General features: G+C 52.6%; 2 protein-coding genes across 3 annotated transcripts; one reads left to right on the top strand and one right to left on the bottom strand.

Moving 5' to 3' along the window:
• Positions 1 to 875: 875 nt before the first annotated feature.
• On the top strand, positions 876 to 16640 carry EVPL (envoplakin). Of its 2 annotated transcripts, XM_042884025.1 has the most exons (23): positions 876 to 999; positions 3459 to 3558; positions 3688 to 3842; positions 4070 to 4193; positions 4665 to 4790; positions 5017 to 5055; positions 5649 to 5810; positions 6051 to 6158; positions 6270 to 6365; positions 6613 to 6738; positions 7474 to 7620; positions 7739 to 7893; positions 8601 to 8698; positions 9128 to 9309; positions 9933 to 10111; positions 10507 to 10645; positions 11001 to 11194; positions 11381 to 11531; positions 11709 to 11792; positions 11881 to 11991; positions 12444 to 12536; positions 12854 to 16009; positions 16266 to 16640. In XM_042884025.1, exons 1-23 carry the CDS (start codon positions 926 to 928, stop codon positions 16380 to 16382), a joined length of 5916 nt encoding a protein of 1971 aa, XP_042739959.1. In that variant the 5' UTR covers positions 876 to 925; the 3' UTR covers positions 16383 to 16640. The 2 variants fall into 2 exon arrangements, with proteins under 2 accessions (XP_042739959.1, XP_042739958.1); XM_042884024.1 differs by having other exon boundaries at positions 12854 to 16385.
• Positions 16641 to 18909: 2269 nt separating this feature from the next.
• On the bottom strand, positions 18910 to 23949 carry CDK3 (cyclin dependent kinase 3). The gene is made up of 7 exons (XM_042883886.1): positions 23615 to 23949; positions 22891 to 22968; positions 22444 to 22564; positions 21745 to 21915; positions 21279 to 21380; positions 20288 to 20491; positions 18910 to 19816 (listed from the first exon to the last, which is right to left on the bottom strand). Exons 1-7 carry the CDS (start codon positions 23740 to 23742, stop codon positions 19691 to 19693), a joined length of 930 nt encoding a protein of 309 aa, XP_042739820.1. The 5' UTR covers positions 23743 to 23949; the 3' UTR covers positions 18910 to 19690.
• Positions 23950 to 24107: the final 158 nt, after the last annotated feature.

Here is a 24107-nt window from a genome sequence, read left to right as displayed (position 1 = left end):
CCCACGGATTTTGGGCTGGGGCCCAAAGCGGGCACAGATGTGGGTGGCTGTGGTGAGGGCAGAACGGGTCAGACTCGTCTCCCAGCCTGTTGCTTCTTGCAGGGGCCGCGTGAGCGTGGCGGGATGGGTGCTGGGAGCTGCAGCACCGCTGTTGTGCCGGGGGTTCCTGCAGCAAAGCCCGGCTCCCACTGCACTGTGCTGCTTCTCGTCCTTGGTTCTGCAGTGGTGCTCATCAGCAGCATCACCAAACCACCTGGGGGAGGTCAGGCTCTGCTTTTGTCTGAGAGCAAAACCGGGGGTACAAAGAGCCCTGCAACAGAGCCTGGTCCCGTGCACCTGTCCTTCTGATGGGATTCGTTTTGTGCTGGTTTAAAAGGACAAAGAGGTCAGCTGGGAAGGGCTGGTGGGTGCCAGGTTTTGCTTTTGGCCCTGGGTTGTTTCAGGCTGTAGGAAATGGGGCAGAGCAGCACAAACCCAAGCCAGCATCATCATGCTCTGCCAATTGTGGTGGTGCTGCTTTGGTTGGCTTTGTCCATAGGGCTCCTGCAGCCTCTCTAGCACCTGAAATTGCCCGTGTGAGTCTGTGAGTCGAGTTGTGCCCACAGCCGCAGCATCTCAGCTGCAGTTTTGGACTTTTACCCCCTATGAAGGCGCAGTCCCTCTGCTGGGACGCAGCACTGGAACGCTCCCTACGCCGGGGTGAGGTCTCCCATTCTCCCTCTGGGGCTCAGCTCTTTCCATCCTCCCCCAAACTGGTTTTTCGAGTCATTTTTTTCATGCAGCTCCATCTCCGCGGGGAGGAGCCTCCCAGAGCCGCTCCTGGGCTCTGCCTCCTTCCCCTGAGTCCCTCGTCCCATCCCCATCCCCGCAGCCTGCAGCACCGCCGCCCCGACAGCTCCAGCATCGCGGCCGCAGCCTCTCCAGCATGTTCAAGGCGGTGGGCAAAGGCTCCCCGAGCAGAAATGCCCCCAGCAGAGCTTCTCCAGCCAAACCCAACAAGTAAGTGCCATCCTCTTCGTGTGCCGTCATCCACGACCCGGGAGGGGGGGAGGTGGGAGGTGGGAGGTGGAGGGCTTTGGGATGCTGCCCTAAGAGCGTCGCTCGTGGTGGATCAGCCACAGCGCTGGGATTTGTGGTGGTCCTGGTTGTTTTGCCCTCATTTTTGGTGGGCTTTATGTTCTGGTTGTGGTGTTTCCCAGGGTGTGCAGTGCCTGAACATGAACTTGGAGCACTGCTAGCTGAGCAGCAATCCTCGCTTTGGCAGGAAGGAGCAAGGAGGACAAATGCAACCTCCTTGCTTGAGTGGAGCAGGCTCTGCTCATCGGTGAGGCAGATGGGATTTGGGATCCCAGGATTCGCTGGGTGAGGTTGGTGGGATGCTACCCTGCCAAGCGTGCTTCCAGGAGGGATGCTCAATTTGGGCTCCCAGATGGTAAAAATGGGTGAGGAACGGCTCTGCTGGTGGCTGCACTCATCCATCCTGGTGGCTGTGGGGCAAACAGCTCAGGTTGCACCCAAGGAACCCAACGGCCACATCCTCCTCCATGCAGATCTGCTCAGCTCCAGGGAGGAGATGTGAGATGGGATCAGGAGGGAAGACACGTCCTCATCCCAGCTGTGATGTGTCTCCATCTCACGTGTGGATGTGGCCATTGGGCACTGTTGGTGGTGGGATGATCAGACTGGATGATCTCAGAGATCTTTTCCAATCTCAATGACTACGAGAGCGGTGTGCTCGCCCCTCCCTTGTGCTGTGGGTTCTGCTCAGGGTTATTTTCCACCTTCCCTCAGCAGTTTCGCATTTCCCAGTGCCAGGGGACCAGTTCTGCAGGAATCTCGGGGTGAAAGGCTGAGGAAATCACAGAGGGGTCCTGCAGGGGTCCCTAGGCGTGCACAGCCAGCTGCCCCATTTATGGGGACCAAACCCAATGGCAAACAGCCATAGAAGAGGGCTGTGCGGGACGGCAGCTGGAAGAAGAGCTGCAGCATTGCCAGGCTGGTCCTGCTCAGTTTTGGGACATGGACCATCGCATGAAGGCTAATTGCTTTGGGGCTCAATCAGAGCCATCCTGCCACCATCAGCTGTGAAAATGAAGGTGGATGAGCTGTGTCCAGCCACCAGCACACGCTCTGCAGGTGGTCCCCAGAGCGCCTTGGTGGCCAATGAGTGCTTCTGGTGACGCCAAGGTCAGTGCCTTTGGGGATCCCAATTTCCATCCCAGGGATCACAGTGGAGCTCCCAGAGCCCTTTTTTGTCCCTGCTTGGTGAGTGTGTGCCGTGGTCCCACCTTAACGAGGTACTGGGATGGGGACAGTCCTCCACCTGTGGAGTGACATTGTCCCTTGTGTGCAGTTGGATTGTCTGGAAGGCAGAAAGTGGTGTGAGGAATGGACCAATTAATAACGATAATAATGGTGCTGTGCCTCTTGTAGGCCCGAGGTAGCCCTAGGGAGGAGCAGAGTGCTGTTCCCAGCTATCCCAGTAAGGCGGTGGTTCCTGTTTCCTGCTGGCTGCCCTCCTGCAGCATCTTCACTCTGAAATGTGGGGCTGTGCTGTGCATGATTCTTAGTGTGGGGAGGCTTCTTGGAGTGGAAGGCAAGGCTTCTTGTCCGTGGGATGGGACAGGAGGGACAGCCCCAAAGGATGGAGATGGGGCTGTGTGGTGGGTGTCAGTGTGGATGGAAGAAGTCAGCTTCCCTCTCTATATAGCCTGGGATCGGGATAGGTGGTTTGGGTCCTTCTCCAAGCATGCAGTATTTTTCAATCCATAGTTTCATCGTGGCTTGCTCTAAACAAAGCTGCTCCATGCACCCATCCTTGTGAACCCAGAACTGGGGCATCCCAGCGGTTCCTTGGTCAGGAAGAAGCATTATGGCCACCTACCCTCTGCAGCAGGTTGGGTACCGGGATCCCACACTGAGCTCCTCCCCAGTGGGAGCCGAATTCCTCTGGGCTTTGCAGGGTGACTCACATTCTCCTCCCTGCACAGTCTGGGCAGGGAAGCTGGGTGGTGCTGAGGTGTTTGCTCATGGGACGCCGCCTCATTCCAGGTGTGCTGGGAGGAGTGGGATGTTGTGTAACCCGCTGGGGAGGGGGCAGCTCCTGCGTGCTCAGGGACACAGCGACCAAGCCCTGTGCCTCTTGTATGGCTTGGGGCCACCCTGCATCTCTTTGAGCACTGCAGGTTATGGGGCACAGATTTGATGGGGCTGCAGTTGCCGTGGACTGAGCTGAAACATGAGCTTGGCTTGGTGTGGCTGTAATGCTAAGTGACGCTTTGCTGTCACCAGGGGCTGTGACAAATGGCTGTCCCGAACTGACAAATTCAGCCACGGCACTGCTGGAGGCTGGCAGAGCCATTGGGGCTTTCAGCTGACCCCACTGCTGCCGCTCCAGCTCTTCCCCATGACGAAGATCGCCCTTCCCCACCCGCCTGTTGTGTTGCTCCCACCCTCAGGTCCTCGAGCAATGAGCTGGCTGTGCTCATTGCCCGCATGCAGACCAATGCTGACCAGGTGGAGAAGGACATCCTGGAGACGCAGTCCCTGCTCGCACAGGTGAGACGTGGCACAGGGCGGTGGGAAGGCGGAAGGCTTTGGCTGGAAGTGCAGTGCCTGCAGTAACAGGTGAGGTGTCTGCTTTGTGCATCGGATTTTTTTTCTTCTCTGTTTTTTCCCGGTCTCCAGGATGTCAGCAATGAGCAGAAGAACAAAGCCTTCGAGTTCCAGGCTGAGAATGCCAGGAACCTCAAGGAGGCAGAGACGCTGCTGAAGGACCTCTTCTTGGACGTGGACCGTGCCAAGAGGCTGAAACACCCCCAGGCTAACGAGATAGAGAAAGAGTGAGTGCACTGGGGGAGCTGGTGGGATGGAGAACTCCCAGCAGGGAGATGGAGGACTTCCCAGCTCCTGCAAAGTAACTTTTGGGACACCCCTGGTGATGGAGAACCCCAGGGCCGGTGTAGGACAATAACAAACTTTTAGGGGTGAAACGTGGGCTCCTCGAACAACTCCTTGGCTCTCCTCATTCCCTGCTGCCACACAAAAATGTGCCTTTTCTCCTCGGCAGCATCCAGCAGCTCCACGAACGTGTGACACAGTTGTGTGCAGAGTATCGGGACCTCTATGAGAAATTGGACGTCCCCGATATCGGGCCCAGGGTGGACTGGACAAAGATTCTGGACCAGAAGATGGTAACAGCAGCTGCTTTCCCCATGTCCCTACAACTCCTCCAAGATCTGATAATGCCCATAGGGCTCTGCCAGCCATCGTGTGCCCAAGCATCACGCAGGGATGTGATGGGTTTGGTGGTGGAGCTAACTCAAGTGATCTGGATGGGAGAACACTCCTTTCAGACCTTAAAACCCATTGGAGAACCCTCTGGGTTGACCCATTCAGATTAAGAGCAAATAGAAGGGGATTAAGTAGAGATGCCACGATAGAAGAATAGGGAAGGTGGTGTCTTCAAGGACTTTTAGCCCTGCATCCGAGGGTGCACCTACCTGTAAGGTGTTGGGTGTCTTGACTGCCCAATTTGGTAAAAACCACTGAGATTCCCTCCCTTCCTCCCAGGCTGGTATCGGATCTTTCCATACCCTGCCAGCTTGCGCTGTGGTTTCTCCCAGAAATGTGGTATTTTGCTTTACCTTACTTCATTTGCACAGAAACAAGTCAATGCAGGACAGTACGGCCCCGGCATGTCAGAGCTGGAGAAGCAAATAGCTGAGCACAACATCCTCCAGAAGGAGATTGAAGCCTATGGCCTTCAGATCAAGAACCTGCGCTGCAGGGTAAGGCATCCTCTGCCCCCTCTGCTTCACCTGAGACCCCAACCCTGAGTCCTGTGTGCAAATTGCCATGGTGCTGCAGAGGGCAGGAGGAGGCTGGAGCTCAGGCAGAGGCCAGGGAGGTGGTTCTGTGGATCGGCTCCCCGGCGTCTATCAGTGATGGTGTTTTGATCACAGCTTATTGTTCTGTCCTTTTCTTTTTTTCTTGGTCTTGGCTGTTACAACTCAGGATGTGACAGATCTGAAAAGCCAATACAAGGACTTGCTGGTAAGGATCTTGGTGGTGTTCCAGACAGATTGGGATCTCATAGCAGAGTAATTCCTTTCCCAATGGGCAGGGAATGTCCAGGTCGGGGCAGGAACTTCCTCTGGGGTTGCACGGTGGAGTCATGTCCCTCATTCTCTTGGGTGCAAATTGAGGGCTGTGGGTGAAGGTTGCACCTCTTTATGGGCCGTTGGTCTGGAGCTGCAGCAGGAAACCCCATCCCACAGAACATCCTATGGGATTGCAAATGCTGGGGCTTGTCCTCATCCATAACAAGGGCTGCGGAGAGGAGATGGGAATCTGGAGCAAAAGAAGTGACCCAACATCCTGGGCTTGGCCTGCTGGGTCCGTAGGGTTTGACATTGAGGAACGCCATTGTGAGAAACATAGCAGAGCTGGGACTGCTTTCAGACTGCCTGGGGCATCGCTCCACACCTGGGATTCTGGTTAGACAAACTCATCCTGTTTGCGAGGGAGGGAAAGGCCCCATCAGATAGGAATGAGCAGAGATATCTCACCGAGGTCTCCGGGATTCTTCTGGTGGATGTGCAGTGCAGGGGATCTGGGGGGCACCAACACCTGTCTCTCCTCTGCAGAAAGCTTCTATCTGGCGAGGGCAGAGCCTGGGCAGCCTGTACCACCACCTGCAGGGCTGCACCAAGGAGCTGGGCTACCTGACGGAGCAGCAGACCCGCATCCTGAAGCAGGACTGGAGTGACCAGATGACAGACGTGCAGAGCATGCGGCGGGAGTACGAGGTGAGCTTCGGGGGTGGCAGCTTGTCAGCCCATCCCTACCATGCCTGTTAACCATGCCCCCAGGGGCTACATCTCCATGGTTATTGAGCACTTCCACGGACAGTGACTCCAGCAATTCCCTCTTCCAACACACTAATGCTCTTTCAGAGAAGAAGTTTTCCCTACTATCCAACCTGAACCTCCCCTGGCACAACTGAAGGCCATCACCTCTCATCCTGTCAAGTTTCTCTTCCTCTTCAGGACTTCAAGTCCAAAGAACTGCTCAGCCAGGAGGAGTTTGTCAACAACCTCCAGGACGATGGGGACAGGATGATTGAGCTGAAGCATCCCGCTGTCAAACCCATCCAGGTGAGGAAAGGGCTCTCCTTCCAAACCCTACAAGAGAATGAAGGTGCTTTACGCAATCTGTGCCCCAGGAGGTTGGAGGAGCCCACTGAGTCACATTCTGTGCCACCACAGGCTCACCAGGAAGCCCTGAAGAATGAGTGGCAGAACTTCCTGAATCTCTGCATTTGCCAGGAGAGTCAACTGAAAAGCGTGGAGAACTACAAGAAGGTAAAAAGCAGGGAGGGGAGCAGAGACCACGGGGATACGTGGCTGTGCCAGGGTGGTCAGAATGTCTGCTGCTGTCGCCCAGTACGTGTCCGTTGGCACAGCTCACACCATAGACAGCTCTTGTCCAACCCCATGCTCTAGGATGGTTCTGTGAGCTGTGGGAGCTTAGCTGGGAACTGAGGCACCCCACAAGAGCTGGAGGCAGTAATGTTCTCCCAGCTCTGACTTTTCTTGCCCGTGACTCCAGTTCCAGGATGATGCTGAGACTGTGAGCCGCTCCCTGAAGAAGATGAGCTCCGATCTGGACACCAAATACACCAAGTTCAACAAGGACAGCCCTGGCGTGGTGTCGGATCTGCTGCTCCATCTGGAGGTGAGGTCTTTAGGACAGCTGGCACCATCCAGACATAAAGAAATTGCGCATCTCTGGCACAGAAATGCTATGGCTTCATCCCTAAGTAAGAGTGGGGAATGAGATGAGGTGGGTGAGTGACCCTCCTGGGGCAGCTCCTCCCACCTCAGTGCCACCAAGAGCAAGGGGGGGAAGACAGAAGTCTGACCTCAGGGGGGAGATGCGGGATGGAAAGGAACGTTTGCCCAGGAGAGAGGGAAGGGATACATCCAATGTGGGATCTTCCCATACATTTAACTGCCAAGAGGTGCTGGGATCTCAGGAACTTCTAACACTGGAATGCAGTCACCTTTTGGCAAGTCTCTGCTCCTCGTCTGAAATCGAAACATCCCTAAGAGGAACAACCCTATGAGTCTGTGGGATCCCCAAAGGTTAACTTAGGCTGTCCCTTCCAGGGCAGATGTGCTGGGAGGGAAGGAAAAAGAGAAGAGTGGTGATATAAGTTTACTGAGGGATGTGGTTTAGTGGTATGATGGGGATGGGCTGATGATTGGATGATCTTGGAGGTCTTTTCCAGCCTTAATGATTCTGTGATAACTAAAAGGGAGAGAAGGGGACACCAAGGGTTCAAGAATGGAGAAGCTCCTGCCTCCATTGTATAGTGAACACACAAGGATGGAGAGCTGCCCCCCCAGGTACCCACTGCTGTGCGATCCCTTCCTCTTCATTTACTCACTGTCTCTTCTGCTCATCTAGAATGATGAGAAGGCAGTGAAGCAGGCAGAGAAAAGCATCGCTGACCTGAAAAAGAGGAGCAAGGAGATCAGCCCTCTGAAACTGCGCAGGATGCGTTCCTCCCAGCCCCTCACCTTGGACACCCTGTGTGACTGGGATGCAGGAGAGGTGAGAGATTGACTGGTGGGTCCATCAGAAGAAGCAGGAATTGGATTCTTCTCCAGATCTTGTGTTCATGCCTGGTGCTGCAGAGGTGAACATTTGCACGGGTTTTGATTTGTCCCAGGTGCAGCTGACCAGAGGTGACAAGTACACCCTGAAGGACAACAGCAACCCAGAGATGTGGGTGGTGCAGAGCAGCACTGGTGTGGTCCAGGAGGCCCCTTCTGCTTGCTTCTCCATCCTTCCGCCAGACCCCGAGGCCACGGACAAGGTCAATAGGTGAGTGCAGGTCATCAACAGCCCGACTGCCTGAACCCCAGGCAAAATGCAGCACAAAATACCATCTGGTCTCCCCATTAAAGGGTAGTTCCATTTGACCCAGTGTCTCCTGTCTCCGTTCCTCCTCAATGTTGTGCACCATACAGACCTTGCTGTCAAAGCATTTTTGGCAGACAGGTTCGATTTCCTCACGCAAACACATGACTTGCATAGGTTTGACTAAATTCATTGCAGAATCAGACTGCAGCTTGTGACTTGCCAAACAGGATGGAGCTATGTGTGCAATCTCCTTTCTGCCTGCCCCAGTGGCGGAATGACAAATGTTCCTCGAACCATGAACCACCATTCACTGCCGTTTGCTCAGTTGGTTTGTGAGGTTCCCACAGAAGGAGGGGAGAATGCCGTGAGCTCTTGGCCCCGGGTGCTCAGATAAATCAGCACTGCTCATATGCTGTGAAAATTTGCCCACAGCCCAAATTCAGCAACACTGGGTGAGTCTGTGGTGGGAGTTTTGTTCCCAAGCCACGAGGGTGTGATCATTGCATTATGGAATTTGGATTTATGGACTTCGAGGGCTTTCAAACAGGAAAGAAAAAGTTTGCAGCGTCCTCCTAGATAAGAGCACCAGGCTGCAGGCTCCCAGAGCAGATGGGGCTGTGTCAGGACTTGCTTGTACTGCGGTTGCTGATGCACAGCTGATCTTGCAGGCTGGAAGCGGAGCTGAATGCAGTGAAGCAGAAGCGAGCAGCAGCTCAGAGCGTGCTGAGGCGCAGCCAGAAGGAGACGGCGCAGCCCAGCCAGCAGGGTATGTGTGCTCACAGCCAACCCCATGCACGCGTTGGGCGGCCTGGTTAGCGCTGGGATGCGTTGTGTCCTCCCAAAAAGAGCAGTGATGGAGCGACTCGGGTCCAAGAGCTTGCCAACCTTGTGCACTTCAATTCTCTGCTGCCCTTCTCAGATTTCTGAGTCTGATCTTCACTCCATCGACAGCTGTAGGGTATTTAGGGTTAATGGAGGGATGTGCCTATCATAATCTTAATGAAGTTTGGGGTTGGGTCTGCTCACTACCTGAGGGAAATGGGATAAAGAGATAATGATGGTGAAATGCCAACCCTTGGCTACCTGTCATGAGAAGTAGTTGGAGCTCTGGGGATTGTGCATGGGAGAGCTCGTGTCCTAGGACTGGGGCGGAAGATGTGCAATGAGACTGAACCCAAGCTGTGTCTCACTGCAGTGCTGCCCAAGAGCACTCCTGTAGTCCAGGATGACCCCCAAGCCGACCAGCTTCTAGGTAGCCTGGATCGTGTTGGCAAGGACCTGGTCCAGGTAGAGAAGGAGGTCCTGAACCGAGTGAGGTCCCCAGTGAGCTACACCGACCCCACTGATGACCTGGCCAGGAGGATCAAACAGCAGCAGGTGGGTGCTTCTATGGGGAGAGGAGGGGAGCACTGTGGTATTGGCCCAAAACAGAGCTGACACCTGAGATACACAGGAGACACTACAGCCCTTGAAGTGGGACTGGATAGGGTTGTTAGAAAAACGCAGTCCCTTCCTTTGGCCCAGCTTTGTAGCCAGATGGCCCATTCATTTTGGAGCCATGGACCAGCCAGTCTTGGGGAATCCTCACTCTTATAGTGGGGATGCTGTCATCATTTACTCTCAAGTCTGTAGCATAAAGGACAGTAAGATAGAAGGAATCAATCCAAGGGCAAGCTTTGGGTCAATAGTTTGGTGGATGTGAAGGGAACAGGAGAAGAGAGAGTGCCCCGGAGCCTCCTCCCAGTTCTCTGGTCTGTAGAAGTAGTTCAATGCATCTTCACCCATGGGTATTTACCCAGCCCTGGCAGATGATGGGCTTGGATACGTTTCTTCCATCTTCCTTCCCCACACCCCACCATTGCCAGACAGCAGCAGTCTGGATGCCCGTGAGAAGGGCCACCACACCCAGAGCCCCAAAAGCCACCCCTGAGGGAGACACGTTTTGGCAACAGCACTGTTATGGCTACACTCAGTGACTCTGCTCCCATCTGACGTGCCAGGAAACAACAAAGAAACTTGAGAGCCTGGGGGCAGCCAAGGATGCCTTGCAGAAGGAGTGTGAGACCTATCTTTCCAAAAAGCCCACCAGCACCTCAGCTTCCCAGCTCCCCGTCACGCTGAACGCCCTCAGGAGCAAATACAGCGATGTCAGCATGCTCTCCAGCCTGTACGATGAGAAGTGAGTGGGAATGAAGGGAGCAAGGTGCTGCTCAGATGTGCCAACAAAGGGCATGAGGTCTGTGTGGGCATATGGGTTGAGGGCCATCTAGCCCAGGGGAGATTGGGAACCTTCCATCTGTCATCAAAGGTATCCCTGCAGGACTTTCTGCACGTAATCTGTGGTCAGATACCACAAAGCTGTACAAAGTCCACAGAAGTGATGTGTGTCCCAGCAATGCTTCATGCAGTCAAGCACAACACACCTGGCTTCTGGCAGGGCTGTGAGTGCACGCTGCTTGTTCCCAGCCTGCAGAAGCTTTGCTGTTAAATAAGCTTAAAAATGCGGAATTGGAGAGAAGAGGAAAAAATAAAGTGGTCTGGTGTAGCTAACTTTGTTGTTTTTCCCTTCCTCAGGGCTAAGGCTGCCCTGAACCTGGAGACTCAGATAGAGAACACAGACAAGATTGTCAGCACATTTGAGGCTAAGCTGGCCCAGGATAGCATCATTCCTGCATCTCCCAATGCCCTGCAGGACCGAGCCAATGACCTGCAAGTAAGGGAACATCAGACTCTTTGCTAGGGTGGGGGGATCTCTCAGCCCAGTGGGGAGAGCCGGATTTGGCTTATTTGAGCACTCCAAGAACCCAGCAATGGTGCCTTTCTAAGGTTCTGTTCTTTGTGTCTGAGATCCCAAATCTCCCTTCCCCACCCTTAACTTTCACCCCTGACTCACAGTGACCCCAAAACTTCTCCCTTCTTCTCCACGCTCCATCCAGCCTGTCTTGTTTCCCATATTCTTCCATATCGGTTGTCTGTCTTGGAGATCCCTAAGAGCTGCAAGTTAGGGATGGCGCTGAGGAGAACGCTTCTCTTTGCTGCTGCCAACCCGAATGCATCTCACCCTACAGAAGATGAAACGGGACCTGGTGGCCCAAGAGGACTGCGTGCTGAAGCTCAACCGCGGGCTGAAGGATGCTGAGCACAGCTGCAGCGCCGTGCAGAACAACTTCCAGGAGTACTGCCCTGACCTGCCCCGGCAGAAGCGTGAGGTGCAGCTCCTCAATGACCGCTACCATGCTGTTGCAGACCAGCTGGACCAGCGGTGAGGAACCGCAGCTCCCTGAGCACTTGTAGTCCTAAGCAGATGACTTCTGGCCATTTGCTGACCCAGTGACCCTACACAGAGAGCCATTTTTGTTATCTTGGCTTGACATATATACCAAGGTGTCTTTTTAGGAACTTGCACGTGAATCTTTACCCTTCTCCTTAATATTTCTGTTCTATGCAGAGAGAAGACCCTCCGAAATATCAGCCTCACCTACCAGCAATTCCAGAACTCCAATGAGAACCTGATGTTCTGGATGAACAACCTACCCAAGAACCAGGTGAAGACGACAGATGGGCCAAGCCAGATCAATTACAAGCTGCAGGCACAGAAGGTGTGTTTCAGGGCAAGGACCACAACATCGCAAGTATGGGAGGAATTTGATGTTGGGAATGGCATGCCGAATGGCACCAGCTTGAGCAGCCCCTGAGCTGGCTCACTCAGGTGATGGGAACGGAGGCCTCTGGGTGGTATTTCAACCCATTCTTAACATCATTCATCTGTCTTGCAGAGACTGCTGGAGGAGATTGAAAGCAAGGAGCCTGAGAAGAACGCCGTGGTCAGACTGTCCCGGAGTGTGCAGTCCACCCTCAATGTATGGCTGGGTTTTCCTATGTAGCACTCCCTTATCACCACCTCACCAGAGAGATCCCGGCTGACTCTTCTGTTTTGGCTCTGAACAGGACTATGAGCTCCAGGCAGGCAAATACAGCTCTTCTCTGGACCCTGCCCTGACAGACTTTGCTGCCAAAAGGCTGCGGGTGACCCCTCTGCAAGAAAGCATCCAGGCCCAGGTACAGTGTTAAGACAAACACATGGAAACAGTTATCTTGTTCCTGTGTGCTCTGCAAGCCTTCATCCACACTTAGAGCCACTCTGTGACCCTAAACCCAGGGACAAATGTCACCAGCCTTTGGCAGGACTGAGCCAGAGCTCCTTTGTACTCTTCCCAATTACAGCCCATGTCTCCCATATCACCTTGGCTTTACCAACTGCCATCCTTGTGTGGCTTAGGATGAATCTGGAAGCCTAAACTCTGTGTAGGGCAATAGGCATCCAAGAGCCATTCAGTCAAAGGGGACATGTTCTCCTGCATAAGTACTTAGTTGCTCTGTATCTCATTTTGCATAAGAAGTCAGATGAGATGACAGCAGTCCCTGGGATAGTGCAGTATCGAATGTGTGCTGGGTGAAAGGAGGGCGTGGGGATGAGTGGGACGAGGCTCTCACTGCTGCTCCTTTTCCAGGAAAATGATGTATCCAAGCACTACATGGAGCTGGCGGCAGAAAACAGACAGCAGCTCAGCCGGCTGGAGTTTGCCAAGAAGATTGTTGAGAAGGTACCAGCTAAGAGCTCGTGGGTGTTGGGGGTACACTGCACTGTAGCTGGAAACGGTCCTTCTGCAGCCGTAACAAGGCAGCACGAAGCACCCTTGTGCACTGCAGCACCTCCCTGACAGGTGGAAACTCTTTGAGACTTAGCTGCTTGAAGTGGTGCTAACGTGTCCTCGTCCTCGTTTGCCCCTTACAGGCAGCCCCATTTAGGTGCTCCCTGGGGTTATGTACCATTCTGTCTCTTGCCCTGCCCTGCTCTGTGCTAGGTTCAGAGTGACTTGCTTTCCCAGCTTTTTTATTTTCGTTTGCTTTCTGCTTGCAGAAAGAAGTGCATGAGGACATTCAAAGTGTGCGTGAGCAGACCCAGCAATCTGCAAGCAAAGCTGTGTCGAGCAGGGAATCTGAAGGGCTGAAATTGCAGCTGGAGGAGGAGAGGAGGAACGTGGCCAGGATTGAAGAGGACCTGGAGGAGCACAGGAACAAGCTGCTCACGCTGAAGACTCAGAGACCCATCGAAAGAGTGGAAGAAAAGGAGGTGGTGGAATATTACAGAGACCCACAGCTGGAGAGCAACCTGACCAAGATGATGCGGCAGATCGAAGAGGAAGGCAGAAAGAGGCAGAGCCTGCAAGAAGACATCGAGCTGATGAGCAGGAAGCTTGCCCAGATGGAGAGTGAGAAGAAGGCTGTTCCTGCCCAGCTCCTCACCAAAGAGATAACAAAAATTGAGAAAGATCCCAGCCTGGATAGCCAGGCAGCCAGCCTTCGGCAGGAGATCAGGCGTCTCCAGGAAGAAAGCTTGGCCGCTGCTTCTGAACTGGAGCAGTGTAAGAGAGAGCTGCACATGCTAGAGAGAAAGCAGCCCAACATCCGAGAGAAAGTGGTGGTGAAGGAGCTGATCAAAACAGAGAAAAACCCAGAGATGCTGAAGTCTGTGAGGAACCTGCAGCTACAGATTGATGAGGAGTCCTTCAAAAGGAAGTCTGCAGAGGAAGCGATTGTGAAGGTAAAGACCAAGATTGAGGAGGTGGAAAAACTAATTGATGCTGCAGAACCCAAAATTATTGTGAAGGAGGTGAAGCAGGTAGAGCAGGATCCGGAGTTATTGAAAGAGTCTTCCAAGCTTAAAACTCTGATTGAAGAAGAGAGGAGCAAGAACTTGGCGCTCGTGGGTGAGCTGGGAGAGCTGCAAAGCCAGTGCAGCATTGCAGAGAAGCAAAAACCAAGGGTGGAAGTTAAAGAGAGAGTCAATGAGATTTTCATGGTGGATCCCGAAACGGAGAAGGAAATTGCACACCTGAAAAGAGAGCTGCAGGAAGTTACTCTGAAAAGGACAAAGATCGACAGCGAGGTGGAAGAGGCCTTGGCAGAGCTCAGTGTCCTCAGGTCACAGAAACCAGAGGTGGAGCTTAAAGAGGTTATAGAGGAGGTGGTGAAGCATGAGAAGAGTCCTGAAATTCTTAGAGAAATCGACAGGCTGAAACAGCAGCTGAATGAACTAGTGAACACCAACGGCAGGACCCAAGAACAGCTCATCAGGCTGCAGGGTGAGAGGGATGAATGGAAGAGGGAGAGATCCAAGGTGGAAACGAAGCTGGTCAACAAGGAAGTCATCCGGTATGAGAACGATCCACTGTTGGAAAAGGAAGCTGACCGCCTCCGTCAAGAAGTGCGCAGCATGGCTCAAAAGAGGAGAGCTGCAGAGGATGCTATTTATGACCTGCAGAATAAATACATGCTCCTGGAGAGGAGAAAGCCGGAGGAAAAGGTCATCGTCCAAGAGGTGATTCTGACTCAAAAGGATCCCAAGCTCCGAGATGAGCACAACAGGCTGAGCCGGAGTCTGGATGAGGAGGTGAGCAACAGGCGGCGTCTGGAACGCGACGTGCAGCAGCTTCGTGCGCTGGTGGAAGAGCAAGAGAAGCTCCTCAACTTCCAGGAGGATCGAAGTAAGAGGCTTGCACTGGAGAAAGAGATGAGGCAAATTACCTTGAGAATAAAGGAGCTGGAGGAGAGCCCGGCCCCAGTGCAAGAGAAGATCATTATGGAAGAAGTGGTGAAATTGGAGAAGGATCCGGTCCTTGAGCAGTCTGCCAGCAACCTGCGCCTGGAGCTGGACCGGGAGAAGATGGAGGTGCTGAACTTGCAGAGAGAGTGCAAGAACCTGCAGATGCAAGTTGATGTCCTCCAGAAAGCAAAGTCCCAGGAGAAGACCATCTACAAGGAGGTGATTCGGGTGGAAAAGGACAGAGCGCTGGAGAGCGAACGCACCCGCATCTGGGAACAGCTGAGCAGGGAGAGAGGGGCCAAGCAGAAGGCAGAAGAGGAGGTAAGGAGGCTCAGGGAGAAGATCGAGAGAGCTGAAGGCATGAAGAGGACGTGGGCTCGGGAGGAGACAGAGCTGCAGAAAGCCAGGAACCTGGCAATCCAGGAGAGAGCCAGCCTGGAGAGTGAGCTGCGGGAGCTGGAGAGGCAGAAACAGCAGAAAGTTCTTTTCCTTCGGGAAGAGTCCAAACTGCTCAACCAGAGGACTGAGAGTGACCGGCAGAAGAAGAAGCAGCTGGAACAGGAGTTTTCCATGCTGGAGGCAGATATCCTGAGGGAGAAGGACCAGATCTACAACAAGGAGAGGTTCATTCGAGATCTCCGGTCAAGAGTCAGCAGGGAGGAAATCAATCACGAGACCCAGATGAGAGAGACCAACCTCTCCACCAAGATCTCTATACTGGACCCTGAGACGGGGAAGGACATGTCCCCTTACGAGGCCTATAAGAGAGGCATCATAGACAGAGGCCAGTACATCCAGCTGCAAGAGCTGGAGTGTGACTGGGAGGAGATCACCAGCCTGGGCCCAAACGGAGAAGTCTCGGTCCTGCTGGACAAGAAGAGTGGGAAGCAGTACTCCATCGATGATGCACTGCGGCTGAGAAGGATCACAAAGGAGGAGTACCAGCTGTACCGGGATGGCAAGATTCCCATCTCTGAATTTGCCTTGCTGGTGGCTGGAGAATCTAAGCCTCCCTCATCCCTTTCTATTGGTTCCATCATCTCCAAATCTCCAATTCAATCCCCCACTACCCCGCAAACCCAAAGCTTTTTCCCCCCAGGCTCACAGAAGGGCTTCAGTGATGACACGTCCCCCATCGCCGGGGTGTACGATACCACCACTGACACCAAGTACAACATCAAGACTGCTGTTACAAAGAAGCTGCTTGATCCCATGACTGCTCAGAAGCTCCTGGAAGCTCAGGCTGCCACGGGAGGCATCATAGACCTCCTTTCTCGGGACCGGTTGTCGATCCATAAGGCAATTGAGCGGGGGCTGATCGACAGGACCTACATGCAGAGACTGCTCAACGCCCAGAAAGCTTTCACAGGGATTGAGGATCCAGTGACCAAGAGAAGGCTGTCTGTGGGGGAAGCGGTTCAGAAGGGATGGATGACCAAGGACAGTGCCTTCCCCTATTTGGAGGTCCAGCATCTAACTGGAGGGCTCATTGACCCCAAGAAAACCGGTCGCATCCCCGTGCTGGAAGCTGCCCATATGGGCATGATAACGGGTGACCTGGCCAACAGGCTCCAGGATGAGTCCAGCTATGAGAAAGACCTCGTCGACCCCATCACTAAGGAGAAGATAAATTACAAGGAGGCCATGGCTCTCTGCCAGAAGGATTCTCTGGGCAGCCTGCTGCTGCTCCCAGCCGCATCAGAGGGCTACCAGCCCTACCGCTCCCCCAAGCTCTCGCGGTTCAGGCACTGAACGGATCGATCCTTTCAGGAGTTCATCCCTTCAAAGCATCTCTCCCTGCGGAAGCAGCAGCGATCACGGGAATGGAGCATCTAGCATTTAGAGCTGCATACTCTTCTATCTTAGCTATCCCTGCTTCCCAACACAGCTTGGTCGTGTGAGGAAGAAAGTGTGATCGGACACATGCAAGGAGCTGGGCACGCAGGTCCCACTGTCCCCCAGGGTTGCTGTGACAGCAGAAGGGGTTTGCTTGCAAGAACTCTGATGGCAGTAGATTAAACATGGCTGTAGACAGAAAGGGGGAGAGGCAGAGTGTTTTCAAGTTGGGTCATTCTTCTGCATGCAATAAACATAGAAAGTGCGTCTCTGTGGCTGTGTTCTTTCTGTAACCTGTGGCTGAAGGTAGGGGATGCGTTCCCATAAACCAGATGCCCTATCTATAGGGGGTTTGAAGGCTCTTGATCCCACAGATCTCACAGCACTGAAGTGAGCAGAAATACTATTCTGCGAGTCCACAGTTTAAGATTTTCCTATACCTGGTGCCAGTGCTGTAGATGCCTTGGGTTGGTTCACTGAGCTGCCGACAGATGAAGACATGCCTCAAGCAAAAACCCAATCAAACCCCATTGAAGTGGGAGGTTTTGGGGCTTGTCCTGCACCCATGCTGAGGCAGATGTGTTGCAAGGGATGGGCTGACCTTCAGTAGCAGTTTGCTGATGTTTGCAATCCATAGTGATGTGAAACTGCTTTCTGCAGCCCTTGGCTATGGGATCCACCCAGAAGTACCTGAAAATCTACACTTGCTTTTTTTTTTTTTTTAAGCTTTCCCTCTGTCACTTCCAGTGTTCAGCCCTTGCTGAAATAAACAGGTCCCATCTCCCACATCTCCCAGTGGATAGAAGGGGTGAAATGTTCTTCCTTTACCCCATTATGGACAGTCCTCAGCTTTGTGGGATGAGAAAAATGACTTCTTACTGATACGAGCTGCTCTTCCATCTCCAGCAAAGGCTCTTTTAGCTGATGCTGCTGGGAAAACCCAACACAGCCAAAGCAATCCATAACATTCTTCACATCCTTCCCCCATCAGAGCAGCAGCGTAACCTGGATTTCCACATTGCCTATGTGGGATTTGGAGTTTGGGCTCCAAGAAGCCCTCCTCCCTGCTGCTCCTCTTGCTAATGAGATTCCTCCCATTATTAAAGCAACAGGACGGTCATGTGGTGACTCTTTCCTGAAGTGCTGCTTTGAAAGTTTTAAGGAATGCTACATAACTAAGGGATTTGGAGTTCTGGTAATTAGGCCGTCGGTTAATCGCTTTGTATAAATGTGCTCCGTGGCTGTATGACGGGGATAATGGGTATTTATGCAGGGCTGGGTGAAGATGTGAAGAGACAATTAGCTGGGTGAGCGGTGAGGCTGGCTGAGCAGTCTCCCTTGGAGACTCCCTTGTCTCTGTTCAATGTTCCTCAACTGCAGAAAGCCACCTGCATGGCAACCTGACATCCAAAGGAAGCCCAGTGCTGCTGAGGGCTTTCCCACAGCCCAGCCAGCCATCACGTAGGGTGCGTGCTGCTCAGGAGGAAGCAGGCAGTGCTTTGCCTGCCTTCTCCAGCACAGGATGGTGGGGCAGCATCGTGGTGGTGATTTCAACACAGCTGCTGTTAGTGCCTTTTGTTGGCTTGGGTCGTAAATGTCTGAAATCCAACCTGTTGCTTCATTTTACTGTGCTCGATGAGCCATGCTATTTTTATTTATGGTTCTGGTCTGCATGGCTGCCCTTGATATTTATTTCTTAATGTAGGTCTTGAGGGGAAAAAAAAGCAAACATTGCTCTGCCAACAGTTTATTAGGTACAAAGTGATCGTTTGTTTGCAGAGCGCAAACAATGGAGCATTGTCTGTACAAAGTGATTTGACTTTAAAACGTGTATGCAAAGGCAAGGTGCTTATTCCCACAGCAGAATTCATCCAGGTCTCTCCAAAGAGTCCCTGCAAGCTGCTTGTTATCGTATGGAGGACATGAGATGCACGGCAGCCCTCGGTTTTCCAACCACATGGCTCTGCAGGCTGCTGGGAAAGCCCTGCTGCCTGCCCTCCTCAATCACAAACCGTGCCTCCCTTGCACAGGCAGCACAGCTTCTTCTGGGCAAGGCACTCCAGCATGACTCCTACCAACAGCTTCAAAAGCAAAGCAACCCTCCCCAAAACCTAATTTGTGCAAATTGCAGAGGCAAGCAAGCTACCCAGGTCCTGGCGGCTCCTGAAGCTGCAGGGGGAATGCAGCCAGGTGGTGGGGCAAGGCCCAGAGGGAGGTGAGCAACAGGTCCCAGGGTGTTGCTGTTGGGGGGGGCTGCTACAGTAGGGCTGACAAAGGTCTTTTTGATGTTGGGAGTGAAGCAGAGCCACCTGCTGCCTTTCCTCAGGTGGAGAGAAGGAGCAAAAGAAAGGGTAAAAGTGCTTGGTTCAGGCAGGCAGGTCATTCGCCCTTTGTGCCATGACAGAATTGAGAGCAAGTCTCTGCTCCTGCCAAGGACTTGGGCTGCAAAGAATAAAGGAAGAGTGCAGGAGCAGCTTGCCCTGCCTCACTAGCTCAATACCAAGCAATACACACAGATGTTTCTGAACAAATGGCAAGCCTTTATTTTTTTCTACAGTGAAAAAACCCCACAAGGCCACAAATGCCAAAACCACACTAGAAGTTAATGGTAACTCTCCAAACACCTGAACAGCAAAAGAATTTCCAAGACAATAAAGCAAAGGAGTCAGCATTACACCTGGGCTGATGATGGAAAGCTGGTGTTTCAGATGTCAGTTTCCAATATATGCAGCAAGTGCTTTATTCTAGCTGGATCTTCTGGCTTCTCACAGCTAAGGCATAAATTAAGATACTTTACAGTGCTCCTCCTCTTTCAGAACAGCAGATTGTCACCTCTGTTAATCAGCTGAACTTCAACATATCCAACACTGACAAATCTGGTTTTTGCTAACAGTGAACGGTAAGCAGAGCAGCACTGTCCTACTCACAGCAGAGCTCCAGCACACCCTGGTGTCAGGAACTGCATCATCAAACCTGCAGTGAGATCTGGGGGTGCTCCAGTGCTGGAGAGAGAGAAATCTTTGTGTGTAAGTCACCTTAGCTTGCTGGCTAATGCAAGGACAAGCACCTGAAACACGCTCCCTTATTTACATGTCACTGTTTTATGCTGACAGTAACCTCACCTTTGCACATGACAAACATGAAAACAGCTCTATCAGACATAACTTAAGCAAACCTTCCCCCAGCAACGGGCTGAGAGACTCTAAATGGACTTCTCAGGAACAGTAAGGCCCGGGGATGGGACTAGCCTCTTGCTAAGTGCACTGAAACAGATCTGCACTGCTCTCCAGAGGTGTATGGAGAGAGCTGTGTATCTCATTTGCAGTGTTTCTGCTGCACGTGTTGCTCCTCAGTGCTCTGGGGGCTTTTCCAAAAGAAGTATTGGTGACTGAGAGCTGCCTTGGCTGAGATGCGTTTGCTGGGGTCATACAGGAGCAATTGCTGCCAAGAGAAAACAAATATCAGGTTTAGGATTTTACAAGCCAGATGATCAATTGCACCTGCATGTGGCTGGGCACAGATGCACTTCTCTGGGCTTCAGGAGTAAAACTCCCAGCTGAAGTGCTCAGCAGAGCCCTAGGGGAACTTACACTGACAGCCAGGATTCAGCTCTACGCATTAGGAAGGTTGCATAGATTGCAAGTGGTTTTTGGTTTTTTTTTTTTTTCCAGTGATGCAATCAGTTTGCTCAATAAAAACACAATTGCATGTACTTGAAAACGCTGTGAATTTTGTGCCCTGAATATTGTGTAAGTGAATATAAAGTTCCTCAAACAAATACGCCTGTTCAGTGAGTTGATGCTTCTGCAATGGAAAATATGAACGTTACAGCCAATTCAGCTGATGTGTTTCAAGGTAGATCAGCCCCAGCTATATTCTTGTCCACAGGCCTTGTGCTGAGCCCACACTCACCGCCAGCAGGTCTCTGCCGTGTTGATCTAAGTTGGGAACAACTTCCTTCATCTCCTTCCTTGCCCACTGGGGAAAGTCGCCCTTGTAGTCAGGCAGCTGTGACACCCCAGGCCAGGTTGCTTCGGTGGGAGTGCCCAGGGTGCGAAAGATCCGGAAGAGCTGATCGATCTCTGAGTCCCCTTGAAACAGGGCCTTCCTGGTCACCTGCAGCAAAAAATAAATACATAAAATAAATTAAAAAAAAAAAAAAAAGCAGCTGGGACCCACCTTTCCATCAGCTCTGTGCCCTATTTCTCCCTGCAAACAAACCTTTGTTCCAGCAGATGCAAAAAACTGCTCAAGCCAAGGCAGTTCTGCCAGGCAACAGCTGGAAAGCTGAAGGGTGCGTGCTTGTCCCCAGCTCCTCCCATGGACCAGGACTCCCCTGAGGCTGTCCCACTTTCAATCAGTCCTTTAACCCTCTTTGTCTCAAGTTTCCTACCACCCTCTCTTAAAGACCAGTTGCTTGCTTAGGTTCTGCTCAGCAGCTCAGGGGCTTTGGGAGCTAGGGGAAGTGCTGTCTTGCTGCAGGGATATTGAGCTCTTTGAACTAGACTGTAGTTCTGTAGGAGACCCAAACAGAGCAATGCTCTGACCTGTTCTGAACTGCTAGTTCTCTGCAACCTGCTGGGAGACATCGGCAACAGACTGCTCCTCCCGGGATCAAAATGCTGCTGCTGTAGGACTGAAGTACGGCACTGTCACGTACCGACACTGCAGCCAGACTACAGAGGCCGCTTTACCTTCCAGCACTTCCCTCCTGGTAGCAGATCTCCTTCTGACAGCACGAGGATCAGCTCACCCTCAGGGTGGAGTTTCCATAACACACCCAGGACGGGGTGGGACCACAGATCAGCATCACAGATACTCTGCATCCTGCCCCTCCTTCTCCACTTCCCCTTGCAGCTGGGCTCTCCCCCCTCGTTTAAAGACACATTCAAACCCACGCTACCATTTCGGCAAAGATGCAGCCGATGCTCCACATGTCCACAGCTGTTGAATAGTATTTGCATCCCAGGAGTATTTCAGGAGCTCGATACCACAAAGTCACCACCTGGTAAGGAACCAACAACAAGCCCTGTCTAGTTTTCCTGAGTGAAACTAGAGGCATGGAATCCTTTTTTTCTCTGTTGTAACAGTGACTGTACAAATCAGAGTGTGCTATGACCGTGTTTAATTATTGACAGCGTATTTGGGATCAACAGCTCATTTTTTAATGGGGCACTGGAATAAATATACCCTATGAAAAGAAAGCGAGAAACCAGTTTACAGGCAGGCTGGGGTGGAAGGGGTCAGCACAATTTGTGGGGACACGAGGTGACCCTTAGCTGCAGGTCAGCTATGGATGTGTCACTGTGGTGCTGTCATGCATCCACTATAGTTTGTGTACCTCAGATGGCAGGGAGTCTTAACAGTACCTCATGAGTGTATGTGCGCAGGGGAACTCCAAAAGCTCTTGCCAGCCCAAAATCAGCCAGTTTGATTACTCCTGCTTCATTAATGAGCAAGTTCTGTGGCTTCAAGTCCCTGTGGATGACTCTGTGGGAGTGGCAAAAGCTCACACCCTGCAGCAGCTGGAAAAGGTAATTCTAAGGAAAGAAGAGATTTTAGGCAGCACAGCAATTAAACCACTTCAAAGATCTGATTACATGAATCAGCACATTTGAGTTCACTTATAGACTTTAATGAAGAATATGACTTTACAATTATGCAACACCAGGCTTGCAGGCCACTACCCAGAGATCCACACAAACTGCTCCTGCTGTATGGAGGCAGAGACACTCCAGTCCAAGCAGCAGCAGTCACTTCCACCCATCCACTAGTCTAGAAAAACAATTAGCAGTAGATCCCTCTATTGTCCTATCAACAGTTTGTTCAGAAATGAGACGGGCGAGAGAGCCTGGAAACAGCTGGGAAACAAATGCACTGAGCAATTGCACCAGGAGGCTTTCCCAGCTGAAAAGTTTTAGATCAGAAAGGCTGACTGACTGCAGCTGAGAATGAGTCTCTCCCCAATGCAGTCTGGCTAAGAGCAGCTCAGTGCTGGCTCTGACCAGCAGAAGGCAGCAAGGACTCACTCTATTGCAGACCTATTAGCTCTCCTTCCAGCACTGTACCTTGGCCAAGCTTAAAGGAAACTCTCCAGTTTGGGTAGAGTCTATGTATTTCTTCAGGTCCTGATTGAGATACTCAAATATGAGATACAGCTTCTTCTGGCTGTGCACAACATCCAGGAGCCTGCAAGAGAAGTGCAAGCACCCCCTTCAATGCCTTTGCATGGGAATTGGTGCTACACAGGGATGTCACAGCACCTGGGATGACGTTCAGGCCTTTGCCAACTTCCAAGCATCCCTCATTCCTCCTTAGGTGTCTCTGCTTTGAAAGCCCTCTAAGGCAGAGCAAAAGGTCAGATATACAGTACAGGAGGACTTGTATCAGCCTGATTTTGTTTGTTTCCATTTTACTTTTGCTTTTTTTGTACGTGCTGTGAAAGATTGATCTGGAGCTGACTGTGGTGATGAGCAGGATGTGGAGCTGGTGGGGAGGATTCACGTGGCTCTTACCTGACTATGTTGGGATGCTTCAGTTCCTTCAGCAGCGAGATTTCTCGGATGGCAGTGCTGGGGATGCCCTCTGTCTCCCTATGGCAGAAGTGGGCTGTAGAGCACCCCATGTCATAGCCAGACCGTACAGCCTGGCATTATCCCACCTCCCTTTTTCCTGTCACTGTGCCCCATTCTGGGCCTAGGGGAGGGTCTCACACTTGGTACCACAGGCTTGGGTTGGACATGGGGGGACGCAGAGCCATGGGGACGGTGACCCCCGCCGCGATGGGGGGGGGGGGCACGGGACAGTTCCACCATTATGGGCATCAATCTGCACCCACACTCCTCAGAGTCTGAACAGCCCAGAGGAGTAGATTAACCTTGTACACATTCAGTCCCCATTCCGAAGGGGCTGAAGTCGGTGCACGGCCTTGCCAGGCCCCAGTGCTGCACTCCTGAGGGACAGTTGGCACCCCAAAATGGTGGCATCCTGAAATGGCGGCACCCCAAAATGGCGCCATCCCAAAATGGCGGCTTCCTCCCCTGCCCTGAGCCGCGGTTGTGGGGCTGTGCTCTCATCACTCTCATTAGCCACTAGACACACTTTTTCCCCCTTGTGTCAGGCTTTTTAGAGCCTCTGAAGCCATTCTGCACACTGTGCTCGGGGCCCTTGCAGCACTGAGGCCCTAGCAGGCTGAGCTAGGCCGCGGTGTCCCCATGGGGAGGACATGGCCCCACTCACGCGTCCAAGCGGATCTTCTTGAGGGCCACCAGCTGCCCCGTGCGCTTGTTGCGAGCCTTGTACACCACACCATAGGTGCCCTCCCCGATCTTCTCCACCTTCTGGAACACCTGCTGGAAGGCCTGCATGGCCTCAGCCTTGTGGCTGCTGACACGGAAGGAGGAAAAGAACAAAAGGAGAAAAGGTGCAGGAGCGCAGCACAGCGTCTGCTTGCTCTCTGCACCACTCCTCTGACCCAGAGCTCAGCTGTGGGTGAGGGCTGTTGGATTACGGAGCAGCTGTGTAGACCCAAAGAGCCCCACAGTGACAACCTGGGGCCGGCTGCTTGTTCTGTTGCACCGGATAAAGCGGAAATGGCATAGAATGCACCCAAAGAGCCGCTCGGGGAAAGGTTACACAGGGCCAATGCTTGGTTCTGTTTGTGCCTGGTGTGAAGGGGATGTGGTGTGTAATTTGTCTTGCGCAACTGTCCCGTGAGCCTCCCCACTAAGGG

This window comes from Lagopus leucura, unplaced genomic scaffold, assembly GCF_019238085.1.
Source record: "Lagopus leucura isolate 7727_CA_CO unplaced genomic scaffold, USGS_WTPT01 Super-Scaffold_100040, whole genome shotgun sequence".
Lineage (NCBI taxonomy): Eukaryota > Metazoa > Chordata > Aves > Galliformes > Phasianidae > Lagopus > Lagopus leucura.
This window is presented reverse-complemented; position numbering and strand designations above follow the sequence as displayed.